This window comes from Phocoena sinus, chromosome 5 (genome assembly GCF_008692025.1).
Source record: "Phocoena sinus isolate mPhoSin1 chromosome 5, mPhoSin1.pri, whole genome shotgun sequence".
NCBI classification, from domain to species: Eukaryota; Metazoa; Chordata; class Mammalia; order Artiodactyla; family Phocoenidae; genus Phocoena; species Phocoena sinus.
The window spans coordinates 36,531,292-36,550,528 of NC_045767.1; the positions used below are offsets into that span (position 1 = coordinate 36,531,292).

At 49.5% G+C, this 19,237-nt stretch overlaps 1 protein-coding gene across 2 annotated transcripts in view; it reads left to right on the top strand.

The window, feature by feature from the left end:
• Positions 1-19,237, top strand: part of JAKMIP1 (janus kinase and microtubule interacting protein 1) — a 131,925-nt gene that overhangs the window by 72,748 nt on the left and 39,940 nt on the right. For both annotated transcript variants that reach the window (XM_032632707.1, XM_032632708.1), the window contains 5 exons: positions 3,928-4,137; positions 4,934-5,053; positions 8,116-8,262; positions 9,193-9,333; positions 10,883-10,942. In XM_032632707.1, the coding sequence (XP_032488598.1) occupies positions 3,928-4,137; positions 4,934-5,053; positions 8,116-8,262; positions 9,193-9,333; positions 10,883-10,942 (678 nt within the window). The remainder of the gene's footprint in view (positions 1-3,927; positions 4,138-4,933; positions 5,054-8,115; positions 8,263-9,192; positions 9,334-10,882; positions 10,943-19,237) is intronic.

Genomic DNA, 19,237 nt, shown 5'->3' on the forward strand with positions numbered 1-19,237 from the left:
TGTTTTCTGCATCATCAAGCGTTCTTTCCTACAGCGGGGAGGGGTTCCCACCGCCGGCTCTGAAGAGCGGGGAGCTGCGGGTGGCCGCCGCCAGGGGGAGCAGCAGGCACATTCTGCAGCTGCTGCAGGAGAAGCTGCACCGGGCACACCCTTGGCTGGAGTTCCAGGAAACTGTCATGGGGAGGTGGTTGGGGATACAGAGGGAAGGGGAGTATCCTTTTTTCTTCTAAAGAAAGGCCACTCAAAGAGCTTGTCAGAGCTCTGGGACTTTGCTTGAAAGCCTCAGTCTGGAGGTTGGGGGTACCATTTGCTGCCTTCTGTAAACTGTATTTTGTAAGTTTTTCATGGTCTGCTGTTTAAATCAGATCGCCTTCCGTTACGCAGGAGCTGAAGTGGATTACTAGTGGCCGCTAACGTTGATTGTGTGCTTGTAAGATGCCGGGCTCTGTGCTAAATTCTTCCCGTGATTGAAGTCTCCCCACAGTTGGACGGGGTGTTCTCAGTGTCCCCACATTACTGAAGCTGAGGCTAGGAGGGATGGCCCAGTCTGCCCAGAGTCACACAGCAGGTAGGGGTGGGGATTTAAGCTAGCTTCTGTCCACCCTCAGGGCAGGGCTCCTAACTAGCATTCTCTGCTCTAGCGATGTTTCAAGTTACAATCAGCTTTAGTTTGTTACCCTCTGAGAGTGTGATGAGTGAGAAGGGCATTTGTATTAGTTTCCTGGGGCTGCCTTAACAAATGGCCACAAACTCAGTGGCTTAAAACAACGGAAGTTTACTCTCTCACTGCTCTGGGCTCCAGAAGTCCAGAATCAAGGTGTCAGCCGGGCTGCGCCCCGCTGAAGGCTCTCGGGGAAGACCCTTCCTTGCTCTTCCAGCTTCTGATGGCTCCAAGAGTTCCTGGGCCTGTGGCTGCACCACTCCAATCTCTGCCTCCCTCTTACATGGTGATAAATGGAATATTTATAAATGGAATATTTCCTGCCATACCAATAAACAAAGGATGTCACAGTCATCAAGGACTGCAGCCCTTCAACGTGAGCCGGTGAGCCCCGAGGAAACTCAAGGCTGACAAGAATACCTGCCATCTAGCAGCCCTCAGACTGCCTGCAGCGGTGAGCCCTAAGGAAACTCAGGGTGTGAAAATACAGGATACTGGCCCCAGATAGCTGAGGTGCATATCAAAGGAATGATTTCAGGGAGCCCAGACTCTTGCATCTTCCCATAATGCATAGAAAAGCACTAAATTCCTTAACTTGAGATATCTGGTTTTCTTTAATTAACAATCCTCTTTTGACGTTCCCTACTACTTTGCCTTTGTCGCAAAAACTCCTCTATATCCTGGCTCCTCCCCTCGCCTCCTCCAAGCAGTTTCTCAGAGTTGCCTGAAACACTGTCTCCTGGGCTGCGGTCCTCATTTTGCCCCCAATAAAACTTAACTCGCAACTCTCACGTTGTGCTTTTTTTTTTTTTAAGTCAGCAATGGCCTCCCCTCTATGTTTTTTTCCTTTGGTCTGCATCTTCTCTTTGTCCTATGAAGACACTTGTCATTGGATTTAGGACCCAGCCAGTTAATCCAGGACGATTTCCTCATCTTAAGATCCTTAATTACACCTGCAAAGACCGTTTTCCCAAAACAGGTCCCATTCACAGATATCTGAAGTTAGGATGTGGGCATGTCTGTTTAGGAACCACAATTCAAACAACTGCAATATTCATTCATTCATTTCCTCAATATTTGCACACCTAATGGAAACAAAAGTCTAGGAACTACTATTTACTGAGACCTACTATGTGCATGCAACAATTATAATTAGAGCTAATGTTTATTTTATGCCTACTGCGTGCCAGGCGGTTTTTATGTGTTAATGTATTTCATCCTCAAAACATCCCTATTATTATCCCCATCTCACAGATGGAAAACTGAGGCTTAGGAAGAAATCAAGTAACTAAACCAAGGTGACAGAGCCAATAAGTGGTGGCATCAGGGCTACAACCCAGGCAGTCTGGGCCCAGTGGCCTTGCTCATAAGCAGCCTGCCTGTCTCTGCTGTACCCTTCAGCCCTCACAGCTCCCCTTCCAGGTGGATGTTCCTATATCCCCATTTTACAGGTGAGGAACCTGAAGCTTAGAGAGGTTGAGTGACTTGCCAGAGGTCACACAGCTTGCCAGTGGGGGATTAGTCTCCAGTTCATACTTTTGTACTCCATGCACAGTGCTTTTTCCTCTGTGACACGTTGTTTTATATCAGTTGGCTTTAACCTTTACGTTGGGCAATCAAGGTAGTATCCACGTTACGTTGCCTTACATACAGGCCCGCTCGTGGCGGGCACTCACAGGTATGTGTTAAATAAAGCCACATCGTATAGACTTTATCCAGATTTCGTTGCAACCATCCTTACTAAAGCATTAGTATTCTCTTCAGAACTTTTTAATGTACCTTATCTCAAATAGAATTTATTCCTAAATCCCATGATGATAGTAATCACTGTAGCTGAAACTCTTACGATTTTTGTCAATTAATGAAACTCTAATACTTGGGAAATTTCCTCTTTTAACACCTGTATTAGTTTCCTAGGGCGGCTGTTACAAAGTACCATGAACTGGGTGGCTTAAACAACAGAAATGTATTCACTCACAGTTTTGGAAGCTAGAGGTCTGAAATCAAGGTGTCGGAGGACCATGTTTTCTGAAGGCTATAGGGGAGGATCCTTCCTGCTTCTTCCGGCTTCTGGAGGCTCCAGGCGTTCCTTGGCTTGTGACCACATCACTCCAGGCTCTGCCTCCATCTTCTCCCTGTGTGTCTCTCCTCTTATAAGGACACCAGTCGTTAGGGCCCACCCGACTCCACTGTGACCTCATCTTAACTAATTATATCCGCAAAGACCCTATTTCCAAATGAGGTCACATTCTCAGGTTGTAGGAAGGACATGGATTTAGGGGAGGGGCACCCCAGTATAGCACCCTTACCGGGGCAGTTTCCAGGCTGTTGTCTTTGTGTTCAGAAACAATCGAAGTGTATGGCCCGGGGCAGAAGCTCCCTCCTCCGTAAGCTTCTTTCTGCTTGGTTTCCTCTAGGGAATGTGGGACGAGGCTGGGCTGGGGGCACTGGGGCTCACGCTGAGGCTCGAATGTGGGGAGGCTGAGGTGCTTTGGAGGCCCCAGAAGCATCCAGTCGGCTCTCTGACCGCGGGACCCTGAGAGACGTCAGGGCGGAGGGAGGAGGTTGGAGTGTCAGCTGCACCCGGGGAGTTAGCATGGGTGAGGATGCGGCTGGCTGAGGAGAGGATACAGACTGGGAAGAGAGCCAAGCCTTGGAAACTACAGATTTCGATGGTGACCAGGGCAGGGCGAGAAGAAGATGGAAACAGTGAAGTCCCACAGAGGGCGCGAGGGTGGGAGCCGGAGTGGGCGACAGTGTCAGACGGGGTGAGAAGGAGAGAGGATTGGAAAATGGTTCAGTGAGTTTGCGGGCCAGGAGAGCGTTGGAGACGTTAGCAAGAGCCGTTTACTGGAGGGGTGGGGACGCGGCCAGACAGGAGTGGGAGAGAGGACGACCAAGTCTGTGAAGAAGCTGAGCTGCTGGAGGGCCAGGGGGTGACGGCTGGAGGGCCCTGGCGGGTCAGGATTTGACTTTATTCCATTAAGATGAGAGAGACGCGAGCACTGATCAGTTTCGAGGGTAAGTGTCTGCTTGACCATATAGGTCGTTGAACCCACAGCTCTGTGCTCCTCTGTGCTGGGGGCGGTGACGGCGGAGCAGGGCCTGGGCTGTGCACTACAGTGTCTCTCTGTCCTGTGTTGCTGAGTTTGGCTGCCCCAGGTCCATGGACCTGCTGAACCTTTCCCTGGGCCTAAGGCCAACAAAAGAGAGCTTTCCCTGGTCACGAGCCCCTACGACTGAATGCTTATTCTTTCTCTTTCCAGATGGATGAGATCAAGGGAAAAGATCGTGTGATTCTGGCCTTGGAGAAGGAACTTGGTGTGCAGACTGGGCAGACCCAGAAGCTGCTTCTTCAGAAAGAGGCTTTGGATGAGCAGTTGGTTCAGGTCAGAGAGGCTGAGCGGTACCACGGTAGTCCAAAGAGAGAGCTCCCACCTGGCATAGGGGACATGGCCGAGCTCATGGGTGTCCAGGTGAGGGGCTCATGCAAGCACTGGGGCCTCAGAGCTGACCACCTACCTGTCCTTCCTCCTACTGGTCATTCTTCTGGCGAACTTGCCTGCCTGCCTTTCCCCCACCCCTCGCCCTTCCCTCTCATCCATCTGTGCGTCCTTCCTTCCCTCCCTTACCCCTTCCGCCCCAAACGTAGAGCTCAGTTGAAAAGAAATGAAAACATGAGTGCCGAGTATACAGTGAGAGCTCAGAAAGGGACCCAGTCAGGACAGGACATGACTTAAAGGCAGAGCTCTGCCCATGAGGAGAGCTCAGCCAGCAGAGAGGGCACCTGGGGCCACAGCTTGGTACTTACCAGGCACAGAGGAGGCCAAAGCTGCATTCATTCATTCATTCACTCATTCATTCATTCACTAAATACTCAAGTGTCTGTTGAGTGTGCTGTGTGCAGATACCACGTGAGGTGCTGGCGTCTCAGTGGTGAGTGAGGTGGGCACAGTGCCTGCCCTTGAGGAGCATCCTGGAACTCTGTGATTGTGCCTTTGTCAGAGATGCTTGGCGGGCAGGGGTTGGGATGGGAAGGTCCCCAGATACCACGTTCAGATGTCAGGGAGCCTCTGGAGGGTTTGAGGTCTTGTCGCCTTTGAGATGAAGTCTTTCCACATGTTGCTTGATTTGGGGGAGCCCCAGCGTGGCGCATGGTCCTCCTAGTGAGGAGCTCACCTTTGCCCTCAGAGTTTTCCACAAAGGGTCCACAGAGCGCTTTGACTCAGTTAAGCTTTTTCAAAGTATGTTTGTATCTTGCTTCTTTTTTAGGATCAGCATATGGACGAGCGAGATGTGCGGCGATTTCAGCTAAAAATTGCTGAACTGAATTCGGTGATACGGAAGCTGGAAGACAGAAATACCCTCTTGGCAGACGAGAGGAATGAACTGGTAATCAGCCCCCAAGAGGCAGATGGCGCCTCGGGATGCAGGAAAGCAGCCCCGGGGCCACAAACCACGCCCTAAACAGGAAGTTAACGCACAGGCCATCTGGTCTTCTCTACTTTCCTTCTCATTTCTTCCTGATTAAAACTCTAACACTCGTTTGTTGAAGAAACCTGTTAGTGCCCTTGATTCTGTAGGAATTTATCCTGAGCTAACAATCAGAGAAGTTCAGTGAGGGGTATGGAGAGGGTTTCCGTTGCAGTGTTGTTTATAGTAGCAACCAAAACCGAACCAAAACAAAACCAAGCCCCACCTAAGTATTGATCAAAATAATTATGGAACATTTATGCAATGAATTGCGTGCAGTCATTAAGAATGATGTTATAGGTCACGTTTATTTGCCATAGAAATTTGTTCACAATGAATTAAATGATAAAAGCAGTCTACAGAACAAAAATACATTGTCATCATCGTGGATTTTGGAAGTTGTTTTAGGTGGTGTGATTATGGATAATTTTTATTTTTTGCTTATCTAGTTACTTTCTTTTGCATAAAATTCACATATTTCTAATTTTAAAAGTAGTGAATGTGAACTTCTGGTTAAAAAAAATAAATCTCTAGTAAAAATAGCAATTTCTTGAATATGTTTAAGTTTGCTGGATAAACAATTAACCTAATTTTTATGTAGTGGTAGTCAACACGTACAAATGTCTTGACCAATGTCTCTTAATATTTCTCTTTATTCTAAATTTTATTATGAAAGTAAGTGTATCAATATATTTGAAAAACATGGGAGATGAAAAGTGTTGATAAGTGTCACCTCTTCACAATTTTAACAGGATCAGAATAAATTCATTTCCTTCCAGTATTTTTAAAGGCATATTCTTATATAGTTTTCATCAGACGGCACATCTAATATTATGTCTCCACTTTTCATTTAAATATTCATGAGCTTAAAAAAAAATCCCTCATGAGAGGCAAAATAGTTTACTAAGTGGATTAGAAAAAAAAATAGCTTGCTTGAAACAATGCAAACCTTCTGAAGTGTTTAAAATAAGAATCAATAAGCTGGCCAGCACTGGGACCTTAAAATCATGAGGTAACTTCTGTTAACAGCTTGAGGTGATTCTCACATGTTTTTAATGCTTATGCAAATATTTTGACACCCACGAGGAGCCTTTTTTTTATTGTTTTGTGGTTACAAATGGGACATTTTCCCTATGTAATATTGTTCTGCAACTTGCTTTTTTCACTTGCTGTGTCAGTTACAGCGCACCCAGCAATGCGTGAAGATCCGCCTTTGTCTCTGTAACAGCTCCATCATACTCTGCTGTGTAGACAAAGCATGGTTTATTCAGCCATTCCTCTACTGGTGAAGATTTAGGCCGTTTCGCGTGTCCTTGCTGTTGTAAACAATGCCTCACAGAAGATACATTTCTGTGTTTACCGACTTGAACTTTTATTTCTGCAGGATAGATTTCTAGAGGTACAGTGTATGAGTCAAGGTCCATGTTATACTTTAATGGCTACCATCAGTGTTTTATGTTAACTTTCACAGCCTGGTAACCAAAAGCAGGGGTGTGCAGTCAGTCCCTTGTGTTTGGTTCTTGGTCCTGGCACTTTCTGTGTGGTACATCACCCCACCTCTTTGTAGCCAGGTTCTTTGTCTGTGGAATGGGGATGGGGATGGGCCCCCTCCTAGGGTGGTGGTGAGGGCTAAATGAGAGGGGATGCCTGGAAGGGCCGAACATCGTTTTGGACACATGGCGAGTACTTGATAGATGCAGTGGTTCTTGTGATTGTCGTGATACTGATAAATATTTTAAATTGTTTATAATTTTCATCCATTAAAATGACCCTGCGAAGACTATCACTGTGCATTTAGTTCTCATAACAAGTCTCTGAGGCAGATACTACCATTATTCCCATCTTATAGAAGAGGGAACTGAGGCTGAGAACTCGGCCGTGGTCATGCAGCTAGTGTGTGTGTCACGGAGGACACCGTGCTCAGAAGGAAAAAGAGTGGGTGCCTCTAATGGAGCAGCCTGCCAGTCCCAGCTCCCCCTCCCCCTCCCCTGTCATCTCCCATGTCTCTGTCTCGCTGGACTGGCCTCCACACAGCAGTCAGAGTGATGGATTGTTCTAGAAGGCAGTCCTGACCACAGAGTGCTCCTGCCTCAAAGCCCCGGGTGCGGCAGGAGTGTGGCTGCAGGTGCAAACAAATGGCAGAGCTCTCAGCTCCCTAAATCAGACCTCACCATGCCCGCCCCTTCTCTGCCCATCCCCCAGACTCCGTGCTCCCACTGCACTCAGCGACACGCCGTCTTCTTGTCCGTTCTGAACCCCTGGATGTGTGGTTCCCCGGCCTGGCGTGTCCACCGGCGCCAGTCTCACTGTGTTCTTACCTCTGTTACCGTCTTTGTCCTCTTCTCCCATCTGTTGGACGGTCACCCCATCGTGTCATCCCTTTGACCCAGCTCCCAGCACAGGGCCCGGGCCCGAGAGGGGCTCCCCAGATGCTGATGGGATGAGAGAGACTGGAAGGACACCTCGTCAGTCATAGGGACTGTGCTCAGAGGACTCAGGGCGTGGCTCCAGGGCTGGATGGAGCCCTGAGCCAAGAGGCTGGCATTGAGCAGGGCCAAGGGATCGTCTGTTGTCTGAAAAGTGTTGAGCTTTCGGCTAGGTCTCTACCTGGAGAGGAATGGTGGCCAGGAGGAGCTAGGTAGCTGGAATGACCTTTATGCATGTGACCCATGACCTCTGGGGGTTATGCCCGGAGGTAAAGGAAGTGTGGAAGAGGCTCAGGCCGCTTGCCGGCGGGGACGACCTGAGGGAGGTCTCTGGGCCTCCGTGTTGGGCTGCACCCCCTCCTGTTGCCCTGCCCGAGGCCCTCTGAGGCTCAGGTGGGAGCCTGCATTTGGAAGCCAGGTGTCTGTGGGCTCTTCGTGGTGTTTGCACCACCCAGGAGATGTGGTCCCAAGCAGTGGCAGCTCCAGGCCAGGGGGCATCTCCCCTGGCCTCTGAGGTTGGCTCTTACAGCTGCTGCCCTCTCTGTCTGGCCACAGCTGAAACGCTCCCGTGAGACCGAGGTCCAGCTGAAGCCCCTGGTGGAGAAGAACAAGCGAATGAACAAGAAGAACGAGGACTTGCTGCAGAGCATCCAGAGGATGGAGGAGAAGATCAAGAATCTCACGCGGGAAAACGTGGAGATGGTAAGTCATCATCTCGGAGTCCTTGCCTCTGCCCGGGCTCCTCCAGCCCCTGGCCCTCACCGTACACGTTCCCCGGGGCCACCTCCTACCCACCTCCCCCAGGAAGCCTGCCGAGCGGTCTCAGTCTGCACCCGTCCCTCCTGCCTCTGTTCTCCACAGTTCACAACACCGTGGGCGTCTGTGCCTGACGGAGAGCCCGGGGCAGTCAGACGGTGGGTCTCCGCCCAGGGTCCTTAGGCCCAGCCCTCATTCTCTCAGCTTCCTCATCTGTGAACTGGCAAGGAAAATATCAGCGCTGTGGGTTTAAGGAGAGGATGGAGTGATGGCGTAAAACATTCTCACAGAAAACCCGGTGCACTGACGCAGCTCAGTACGTGAACGATTACAGTTTTGCTCTGAGTGCTTTGAATTTGGGCCTTTTATTTGCTCCAACAAGAATGACTGGTCTTTGTGGTCAGGGTGGTGTCATGCCGTTGACGGTTTAAGGAATACTCTGAGGTTCATTGTCTAAACTAGTGTCAGTCATGCCCATTTTACAGCTGAGAAGACTGAGGCTCCGGGAGACAGAACACCCTTCTCCCACGCCCTGGCAGGTCCAGGTGTGAGTGTGTGTCGTTACCACGTGTTCCGTGCTCTCTTTCCCCAGCGACCAAGCTTTCCAGGCTTGGTGCAGACATCCACCTCTCCCCACCCCAGTGCCCACCCAGCCCTTCCTGTCAGCATCGGGCACAGTCAGCCACACCTCAGGCCTGACTCCGGTCTGCAGCTGTCCACTCCTCCAGCTTGACGACCAGGGGGCTCTCATCCGTCCCTCCATTCTACCATCCCATATCCCCAAGCCCACACTCCACGCCCTGACGCATACGGTGGGTTCCTATCAAGTGTTGTGGATGAGTGGCCCTGCAGTGCCCTCTCTTCCCTTGGCTGCAGAAGGAGAAGCTGTCGGCACAGGCGTCCCTGAAGAGGCACACTTCCTTGAATGACCTCAGTGTGACAAGGGACGAGCAGGAGATCGAGTTCCTGCGCCTGCAGGTGCTGGAGCAGCAACATGTCATCGACGATCTCTCGCTGGTATGTCTGCGTGACCGTGAGCGACAGCCCTCCGTGGGGCGCATGAGACCCAGGCCCCGGGAATGGCAGCAGGGCTGCAGGGCGATGCTGCTGGCAGGGTGGGATCTCACAGAGCTCCTCCTGGTGATGGGCACCTTCCCCCTTTGTTCTTCCAGAAAGCAGCCTCCACTGGTTTATACGACATCACTGGTATCTGGGAGCGGTTTTCATGGCTACTCGTTTTCTCAAATCTTATCCCTAGTTTGCTGCCATTGAGAAGCAGCATCAGTTTTTTCAAAAGAGCCTTCTGGCCTCTACAGGGTGGGCATGATCTGTCCCCAAGAAATCTATTTTCTTTTCTTTTAGCCTAGTTGTTGCAGACTGTGAACTTGAAAACTGGAACCTTATGATCAGAGCAGAATTTGAAGGACTTGTTAAGACTGTGTGTGTGTGTGTGTGTGTGTGTGTGTGTGTGTGTGTGTGTGTCAAGGGGGTATGTGATGCTTCCATTAGTGGATCTTCAAAAAGTAGAAAAGCCAGTGATCAAAATTATAGAAAAGGCTTTGACTGTAATTGTCCAATTCATTTTGCTTTCCTATCTCTCTATCTCTACTCCTTCCTTCTCTCCTTCCACTCACCCATCCATCCTCCCTCCCATCCCTCCATCCATCTTCCCATCGTCCCCTTCCTCCACCCATCCCTTCTTCCCTCCATCCCACCTTCATTCCAACAATCATCTAATCATTTATCCTTCCATTCATCTTTGCTTCATTACACGAAAGTCTTTATGCCACATAAGATGAAAAAAACACACTCAACAAAACAATGATAGAGTTGAAAGAGGAAGATTAACAGATAAGACCAGAGAAAATGAAGATAGCAACATCAGTTAAGATCAGCAGGGACACATGGGTGGACCATATGGGCTGTGGCCAAGCACCAGATTTGTCTCTGGGTTTCCTGGCAGCCAAAGAGAATAGGAACATTTGATTAGGAAGGAGACAATTCACTGGTTTTATCTGGGGCAGAATGCTGCTACTTCTGCTACTACTCGATGGGTGCCGTTTCTACTGACAAGAACCACAGGTACCCACCGTCTCTGAAGGGCGTGTTCCAGCCCATATAGCAAAGGAAGAACCTGAGAATCAGAGAAATGAGGTGTGTCACCTGACCAGGAGGAGGCCCCATGGGGATTTGGCCCCAGCTCTGTCTGAGATCAAAGCTGCAAACTTTTAAATTTTCTGCTGGGATCACTGACAGCTGATGTCTAGTCAACACTGCCTAAAGTTTTATAGCTTACAGCCCCAGAGACAGACAGGCTGGAGTTTTACAGGACTGGCAAATCTTGGCATTTTTTCTGGGATGATCCAAGTCCAGTTAACGGCATGGCTCTGTAGCTGTCAGTTCTGAGAAGCAGCCATGCCTTGGGTGCTCAGAACCTGGACTGACCCAGGCCTGGTGCAGACAGGTAGGCACAGCAGCTTTGTAAGTTACGCCCTCTGAAGTCAGCTGGGTTGGTGGATGTGATGTGAGGCTGGCTGAAAATCCCAACAGTTGTGTTTCCTTCTAGGAGAGAGAACGGCTCTTGCGCTCCAGAAGACATCGTGGGAAGGGCCTGAAGCCACCCAAGGTGAGCGTGCGAGGGCGCAGCTGCCCTGCTTTGGCTCCGTGCCAGGGTCTGCAGGGCGGATGGTCCAGGCATAGGGGGAGAAGCGAGCAATCCATAGAGGAGCCCTGAAGGCAGACACACTCACATCTCTGCATATTCGATGGTGAAAAACCCGTTATAACTACCTCTCAAAGCAACGTGGGGCTGCTTACTGTAATTTATTCATGGAAAATTTACAGATGAATTCTGTATTTAGGCCTCAGGGGATGCTCACCCAAAATTAAAAACTTAAATACTTAGACTTTTGGAAGGATTTAAAAGATACTTAGTCTTGGTTTATAACATCTATATCCTGTTTTGAAAAATCAGGAGCTTCGGGCTTTTTTGGAATGATACAAAATGCGTTCTTTTTGGAAAGTGTGGCTTTGCCCATTTTATAGAGATGGTGTCCAAACGTCCAGTGAAGAGAGCAGAGCTGGGTTTGGAAAACTCAGATGCCCACAGGGACCAAGCTGGAAAGTAAAAGAACAAATTGGTATTTAAAAAGGATTTAGTTTGCATTAATACCCGTAAACATTTTTCACTTCCATGAAGCTGTGGGCCTGTTCTCCTTTTTATTGAACCAGATGCCCCTCATGGTTTATCTTTGGGTAGAGATATGGTTGTAGAGAAATATTTCTCTCCTATAAAGAAAACAGCAGTGCAGATGTCTTACTGAATGATCACAGATATATATATGGCTTTGGTGTCAGGGTGACAATAGGGAGTGGTGGGGACTGTGGAAAACTGGGCCCAGACTATCAGCTGCTATAAGAAAGTGAGCCAATTGGTATCAGATATTCCAGTCATTCAAGAGAAGTGGGACTCCTTATGCATTAGTTTTCTAGGGCTTTTGTAACAAAGTACCACAAACTGGGTAGCTTAGAACAACAGAAATGTGTTATCTCAAGGTTTTGGAGTCTAAAATCAAGGTGTTAGTAGTGCCGTGCTCCCTCTGAAACCTGTAGGGGAATCCTTCCTTGCCTCGTCTTAGCTTCTGGTGATTTACTGGCAATCTTTGGCTTTCCTTGTCTTAAAGCTGCATAACCACGATCTCTACTTTTGTTGTCACGTGCCATTTTCCCTGTATGTCTCTGTATCACGTGGCTATCTTCTTATAAGGACACCAGTCACATAGGGGTCCACGCCACTACAGTGTGCCCTCATATTATTGCAATGACCTTATTTCCAAGTGAAGTCACATTCTGAAGTACTGGGGGGTTAGGACTTTAACATATCTTTTTGGGGGGACTCAGTTCAACCCGTAACACCTTTACGTAAAATCTAAGGGTTGTAAATATTGGTGCAAATTGTTTATAGTACACTCTGTGGGCCAAATAAAATATATCTGTGGACCGAATTTGGACACATGGATAAGTGGTTATTTATACCATCTCATTTAATCTTCATAGCAACCCCGTGAGACTGGTGTTATTTTTTTTCATTTTAAGGTTACAGGAAGTATATAGATATAAAATTTAGAAATGAGTCAAAGAGGTAAAGTAATTGACAAGGCTGACCTTCAGCCTCAAGTCTCGGGCTCCAAGGCCCAAGCTTGTGCCAGCAAGTGAAGTTGAATGAGATACAAATCTCTATGCAGTGACATTAGGAACTCAGGAAAGGGAAGTGGTTCAGCAGAATTTGGTTATTTTTAAATATATATATTTTACTATGGAAGTAGTATAACCACATTGTAGACTATCTGGGAGACAAGGGGTCCATCACAGCAGTACCTCCCCAGTGCGATCAATGTTGGCATTTTAACGCAATCTCCGCTCCCCCCATCCTCATTCTGCTTCCATTTTTTAAAATAATGTAACCGTAGGGCTTCCCTGGTGGGGCAGTGGTTGAGAGTCCGCCTGCCGATGCAGGGGACACGGGTTCGTGCCCCGGTCCGGGAGGATCCCACGTGCCGCGGAGCGGCTGGGCCCGTGAGCCATGGCCGCTGAGCCTGCGTGTCCAGAGCCTTGCTCCGCAACGGGAGATGCCACAACAGTGAGAGGCCCATATACCGCAAAATAAATAAATAAATAATGTAACTGTAACTGTCGAATACACTTCTGCACCCTGGGTTTTTACTTACTACTATACTATAAAGCATTTATCCATGTTATGTTGCTGTCATCATAAATGTGAATGTTCGTGGCTACATAATCCAGGGAGTGGATGGGCTATAGATTTGTTTACTGTCCTGTGTCTGCCGGGCACGTTCGCTTCCAGCTCCTCACGGTTGTGAATAATGCTGCAATAAATGTGTCTATGCTTAGCAGACCACTCTTCACGGGCCAGTTCTGCTGGATTCCCTGAGTGTTGAACATCTCATTGGGTGACCACCCTTTCCATCTTCCTGGACTTCCTTCTTCTGTAAATGTCGCCACAGCGAACTCTTTTTGTCCAGAAAACTGTGTCCATAGTCTGGATCGTTCCCGTGGGTAGATTCCCAGAAGTCAAAATGTGGGTCAGAGGGTGTGAAGGCTTCAGTCAAGAACATTCGCCCCCAGCCTCCCACCCCTGCTTTATAGAAGGGTTGCGTCATTTTGCACAGTTGCCAGTAAAGTACACCAATGCCATTTTCACCACAGGACATATGTTTAAAAAGCAACAATCTAAAGGTGTTCAGTTTGTTGCATGAACTGGATGTGCTGCGGCCTCATATATCCCAGAAAGGTTTTCAGGAAACCCACTTTGGAGCCGTAACTATATTTTTCAAACCTTATCAGAATGCCTGGAATAAGAGAAGATTATGTTTCCCCTTTTCCTGTTTCTGAATGTGTCTATGGGAAGGAACTTTACAGAGGCCTAGAATGGGCTTGGGATTTGCTAGGCTTGCATGTACAGCCGGCAAGGAGGGCAGCACCTGTGTCCTGCTCACCAGGTCCTGGTCACTGCCTGGCACACAGTGGGTGGCCCTAAATAGTTGTTGACTCAATAAACAAATTGCTTTTACTGGAACGATACATTTGCCTGACACTGGGTCTTCTCAGGATGGGGATGTTTGGTCACTGTAATTGCAATAGTTTCATGCCACTGGAAGGTGGAGTTTGGGAACTTCTGTGGGAAATTTCCTGACCTGATTCAGGGTCTTTCCCACTTACTATGACCCACCAGCACCTTTCTTTTTCTCAAGGTTCAGTGTACAGCTGTTTCCCTTATGCTACTACTCAATCCCAGCTTGTCCGGGGCTGGATGGGATGAATATCTGGGTCCATCGGGGACCCGGTTAGGTTTTTAATTCCGCAGGGCTGCCTCTCAAGCTGGGCAACTTCCCTTCCTCCTCTCCACAGGCCGCAGGGATTCAGTACTTTCTTTTCTCTCCTTAAATGCCTCCATCGCACTCTGTCCCTTATGCATCCACGCACTTTACCACTTTGTCCGGGTCCTTGCATGACACAGTGTCATGGTGAATGCATTGAAGTTTCCAGAATTTTCTGGAAGTCTGACAGCCATCCCTGCTCTCTGGCTGTTGCAAGCCTCCCTGGACTCTGCAGTTCCCCCGAAGGGGCTCCTCTAATTCCACACCCACAGCCCAGTTGCTGCAGAAGTGCTGAGGGCAGAGCAGTGATGCCAGCCCTCATCTTCCAGGGGGCCATCCTGTCCCCGAGGGCTGCTGACCTGTCTCATGGGTCTTCTGGGGACAAGACTGGTGTTGGCTGTCCCTGCCCGGGGACCCTGCTAGTTCAGCCCCGGGTGGAGGTTGCAGGAGAACGACCCTGAGCGGTTCCTCGGGCCCTGGCCAGGGAGGGGGACTTGCTCTGCAGAAGGTCTGATCAGGGCCTAACTGGAATCAGAGCCCCACCATGGAGTGGCGGGTGGTAGGGGGTCAGCCCGTGCGGCCTGGCAGCGGACAGCTGTGTCTTAGGAGAGAAATGGGCACGTGAAGAATGGCTAAAATTAGTACACTTTGCTCATACACCTTGAAAGTGGGGCTGGGATCTTGGATGAGGCTCAGAAACCGTAGCCTGGAACAGCGTGGGGGTCACACTGGCTCCTAGCTGTGTGGCCTTGAACTCTGGGAGCCTCGGTTTCCTGGTTCTTACAATGAACATCACACCCATGAGATTAAATGTAGCTTCTGGCTCCATGCCTGTTGAACTGAAATTATAAATTATAATTTCTCTTTCTCCCTTCATCTTAAATCAGTAACTTTCTTTTGGAGGGCCTTTTAGATGCAAGTTCCCAGGCCCTGCCCCTCCCCTCCCCCCCACTCTAATTCACGTCACCATCTTTTAGATAGAGACAGTCTCAGGTAGCAGTGAGGTGGCATCTCGATGCCCTGTAGACAGCAGCCATCCTTTGAGGGGAGGATGGGAAACATCAAAGCACCACCTGAGAATAGGCCCTTCCTTGGGTTCAAGCATCTGTTCTGTGGTCCCCTCTCCCAAATGGACCAGGGGTCTGCTATCACCAGGACACAGTTCACACCTGGGGAGCTTCTGATACGTCACTCCTGGTCAGTGGCTCCTGCATCCGTTCTGATAGGACACCTAGGGCCTATCCAAACTTGACCTTGTGCCTCCAAGGCCAAGCCTGCGGCCTTGTGGAGGGAAGGACCAGGGTCCCAGCAGCTGCTCTGGCACAGAAGTCAGGGTGCCGTACCTTAGCCTAGCTGGATGCCAGGCACTTTCCATCACGTGAATACATTTCCCATTTTTAAGTAGCCAAAGGAATCTTTTTTCCCCTTTCTGGTTGTTTCCACTTGACTTTGTTCCTGTACAACACTTCCCCATGGTTTTGTCATCAGCCTTTGAGTGTGGAGAGGGCTGGATCCTGCCTCGTTCGTCCAGTTATGAGCAGCTCCCAGCACAGCACCCGGCCCACACAGTGGGGCTCGATCACATTGACTAAGTGAGCTATACTTCCTTTCAGTCCTGCTGGTCTGTGAGGCTCCCCGCGTGGCAACGTGCAGCTGAGGGCTTTCGCTGGGTGTTTCATTCCCTGGACGGGACAAAGGCTTGTCCCTTCCAGACTGGGCAGCACCCCTGTCACTTGTTCCCTCCTCCATAACCTGGTCAGGCAGGTGGCTGAGCTCTACATCAGTAGTACATGAGGCCCCCAGGAGCTGCTCCAGATGCCACCTGCTGGGTTTTTGGGGCTGTTTGGTAAAGGACTCGGGAAAAGATTTGGGTCCTGGAGATAAAACATGGGGACGATTTTGAAGATGCAGGGCAGCTGAGTAGCTAGCCGCACATGCAGTCTGCACTGTCCCGACCTGGGGCAGCATTGCAGGTTGCTGCGCAACGGAGGGGGGAGAGAAAGCAGAGCTGGGGGCCTGACCTGGCTTCAGAGCCTGCCCAGGGCACCTCATCCCGCATAGCAACGCCCATGGGGACATCCAGGCCATACCCGAAGTCTTTGGAATAGACAGGAGGTGATGGTGGTTCTAGGCAATGTATTCTAGCAGGGCAGGAAACCCCAACACGGGGAGTGAGCATGGGGGTGAGCCTCGGTCTTCGGAGAGGAGCCAGCTGAAAGGCGGGTCTGCAGCTCCTGGCCTCCCGCCTGGTGTTAGGAGGGGATCCCAGACCCAGGGCTGAGGGGCTTGAGGCAAAGCTCCCTGATTCCAGACCCCCCCCTCTAGGCCTCTGCTTCCTCATCTGTCTCTACCATCTTCCTCTGGGCCCTCATCTGCTGTCCTGGGGTTATTGCCACAGCTCCCTGGCTGCTCCCCTGCTTCCAGCATCTTCCTCCCCCGAGAGCTGTTCAGAACGATCTTTTTACGGCACAAGTCTGACCCTGCCACCTTCTTCTTAGAAACCCTCCACTGGTTCCCCATTTCTTCTGGGACCTGGTCCCGCTTGCCTCCTGACCAAGGCCTGTGGTGGCTCATGTCCTCAGTGGGCTAGGTGGTGAAGGCCAAGGTGGTGCAGCTCTCAGCCCTTCCCATCCCCCCATCTCTCTCGCCATTGCTCCATCATCCGTGGAGCATCTGCCTTGGGCACAGCACAGCGTCAGGTGCAGAGGGATGCCTCCACTCTTGAGGAGCTTCCAGCAAAGGTGGGTCTAAGTAGGTCCAGGAGGTTGGACATGTGTCATGGACATGTGTCATGGTGTCCACAGAGCCAGGAATCTGCTTGCAAGTCAAAGGTTGTCTTTCATTTTTCTTGAGGGTTCAGGTGTAGAGCAGCTCAGAGAGAAATCAGTCTTTAGGCTTATCGCAGAACTCAACAATTTGCAGATGACTTGATTTCTAGGATTATCTCCCTCTTCCCCATTAGCCAGGATTTTTTCTGTTGCTAGCATCAAAAACGCAAAGTCATTTAAACAAAGAAAAAAATTTATATAACTGAGAAGTTTAGAATGGTTTCAGGCATGGCTGGATCCAGATGCTCACACGATATTGCCAGGTACCTGTCTATCTCCATCTTTCAAATGTACTTTCCTCTGGGCTGACCTCTTTCTCAAGCAAGCTCTCCCATGTGGTGGCCCAAACAGCTTTAGCAACTTCAGGCTGGCATTATACCTGTCTAGCAACCTTTGTGGTCAGAGGGTGTCTCTCCTTAGTGGTTCCAGCAAAAGTCCCAGAGCTGGTGCTCCTTAGCTCAGCCTGGTCACAGGCCCATGCCTGAACCAGTCCCAACTCTGCCTGGGTGGCAGCTCATTTAGAAGGATGACTTAAAGACTTAGCACTAGGTTGCATAGTATGACATGGTTACGTAGCTCATATCACGGCTCCTTTGGAAGGAGCAGAGTATCAAACATTATTGAAGTTAAAACATATATGAACTTGGCTATGTATATTTTTCCTTTTGTGAATTAATGTTGCTTTACTACCTTTTAATGTTGCTTTACTACCTTTCAAATTACAGAAGTTTTACTTTTTAATGGTAAGATATGCCCTTTTTTAAACCCTCCATTAGGAGGGTTTTTTTCTTTTGATCTTATGCTTAGAGAAGCTTCTGCAAGAAACACAAGGCCCTCGTAGGTGCCACACAGGTGGGAAACTGAAGACCTCTCTAGTTGCAGTTTTTCTGTTGGATGATGGTTTCTTTCGGTTCGTATAAATGATAAAAACAAATACTTACAGAAGAATTGCTGAGAACCCATGAGTTTAACTAGTCCGGGGCGTGTACAGGGTGGACGGGGATCAATAGAGAAATTTCCCAAGCCTCCCCGTTTTGGGCTCTGGTCGTGAAGAAGCCTCTCTCAGCTTCGTGGTTGCTAGCGCTGTTCCCGGGGGCCCTTGTGATCATCCAGGGACCCGGGCCCATGGACTGGCCCCGACAGCAGGGCGACTCAGGGAACCTGGGGTCTGGGAGGAAAGCCCCCAGAGAATAAGCCAGCCTAGAGGCCGTCCTCTGTGACTGACATGCCCAGGCTCGGCCCCTGGAAACCGGCTCCTCTCAGCCCACGGATCTGCCCCAGAGCTGGCATCCCTTTTAATAAAGGTGCATCTTCCGGAGTACCTTCATTCTCAGAGCTCTGCAGCAGAGAAGGAAGACGGTGGGCTTGTGTGGTCGAGGGAAGGACAATGCTCTGGGGAAGAATCGGTGCTTCCTCCTAGGACTTGAGAGAGGCCTGGAAATTGATGGCAATGATATGGCTTTCGGCTCCCTCGACACACACAGCTAGCGGGTCCTGAAGCCCCTCCCCGCCATGGAGTATATCCTCTTTGTGCTGTACTTCTCCTTTTTCCTCTGTCTCTGCACCCTGGTGTGCCTGTACTTTTCTGGCTGCCAGGAGATGACCTATAAGCATGACGGTGAGTGGCCAGCTTTGGGGGATTGGTTGTGGCCATGTGAAAGTAAGTGGCTATGATCGGGGAGCTCCTTCCTGTGACCACGATTGTTGGGAATGACACAGATGAGGAGACAGGAGGCTGAGAGAGGCTGGAGTCAGTTGAGGGGTTGTTTATTTGGGGGGTGCCTCCCCTTTTCCTCTCCATCCCATGTGAACTGCTAAGAATGAGTGTCTATTCAGCACGTAAATGGAGAAGAAGTGTTTATTTTTCTGTCATGTTTTGCCCAAACTGCATTTGAAACATTTGGCTTAGTTAGTAAAAAGGTGTCAGCAAGGCGAGACTTTGGTGGTAAAGAAAATAGAAGTCTGGAGGAGTGTGCCCCTTTTATATAGAAAATGCACTCGGAATGGACAAAGATGGAAATTTTATGCTCCTGAAGTGTCTTGTCTTAAGAAATTCCCAGAGAATTTTTGAACAATGGAGGCTCCAAAAAATCGACAGTTTCTTTCATGCTTGACTTTTTTTAAAGCCCATTATGAGCCGAGCATTTGAGGAAACGGTATTTGCAGGTGATTTTCCTCTCATTCCTTGGAGGCTGG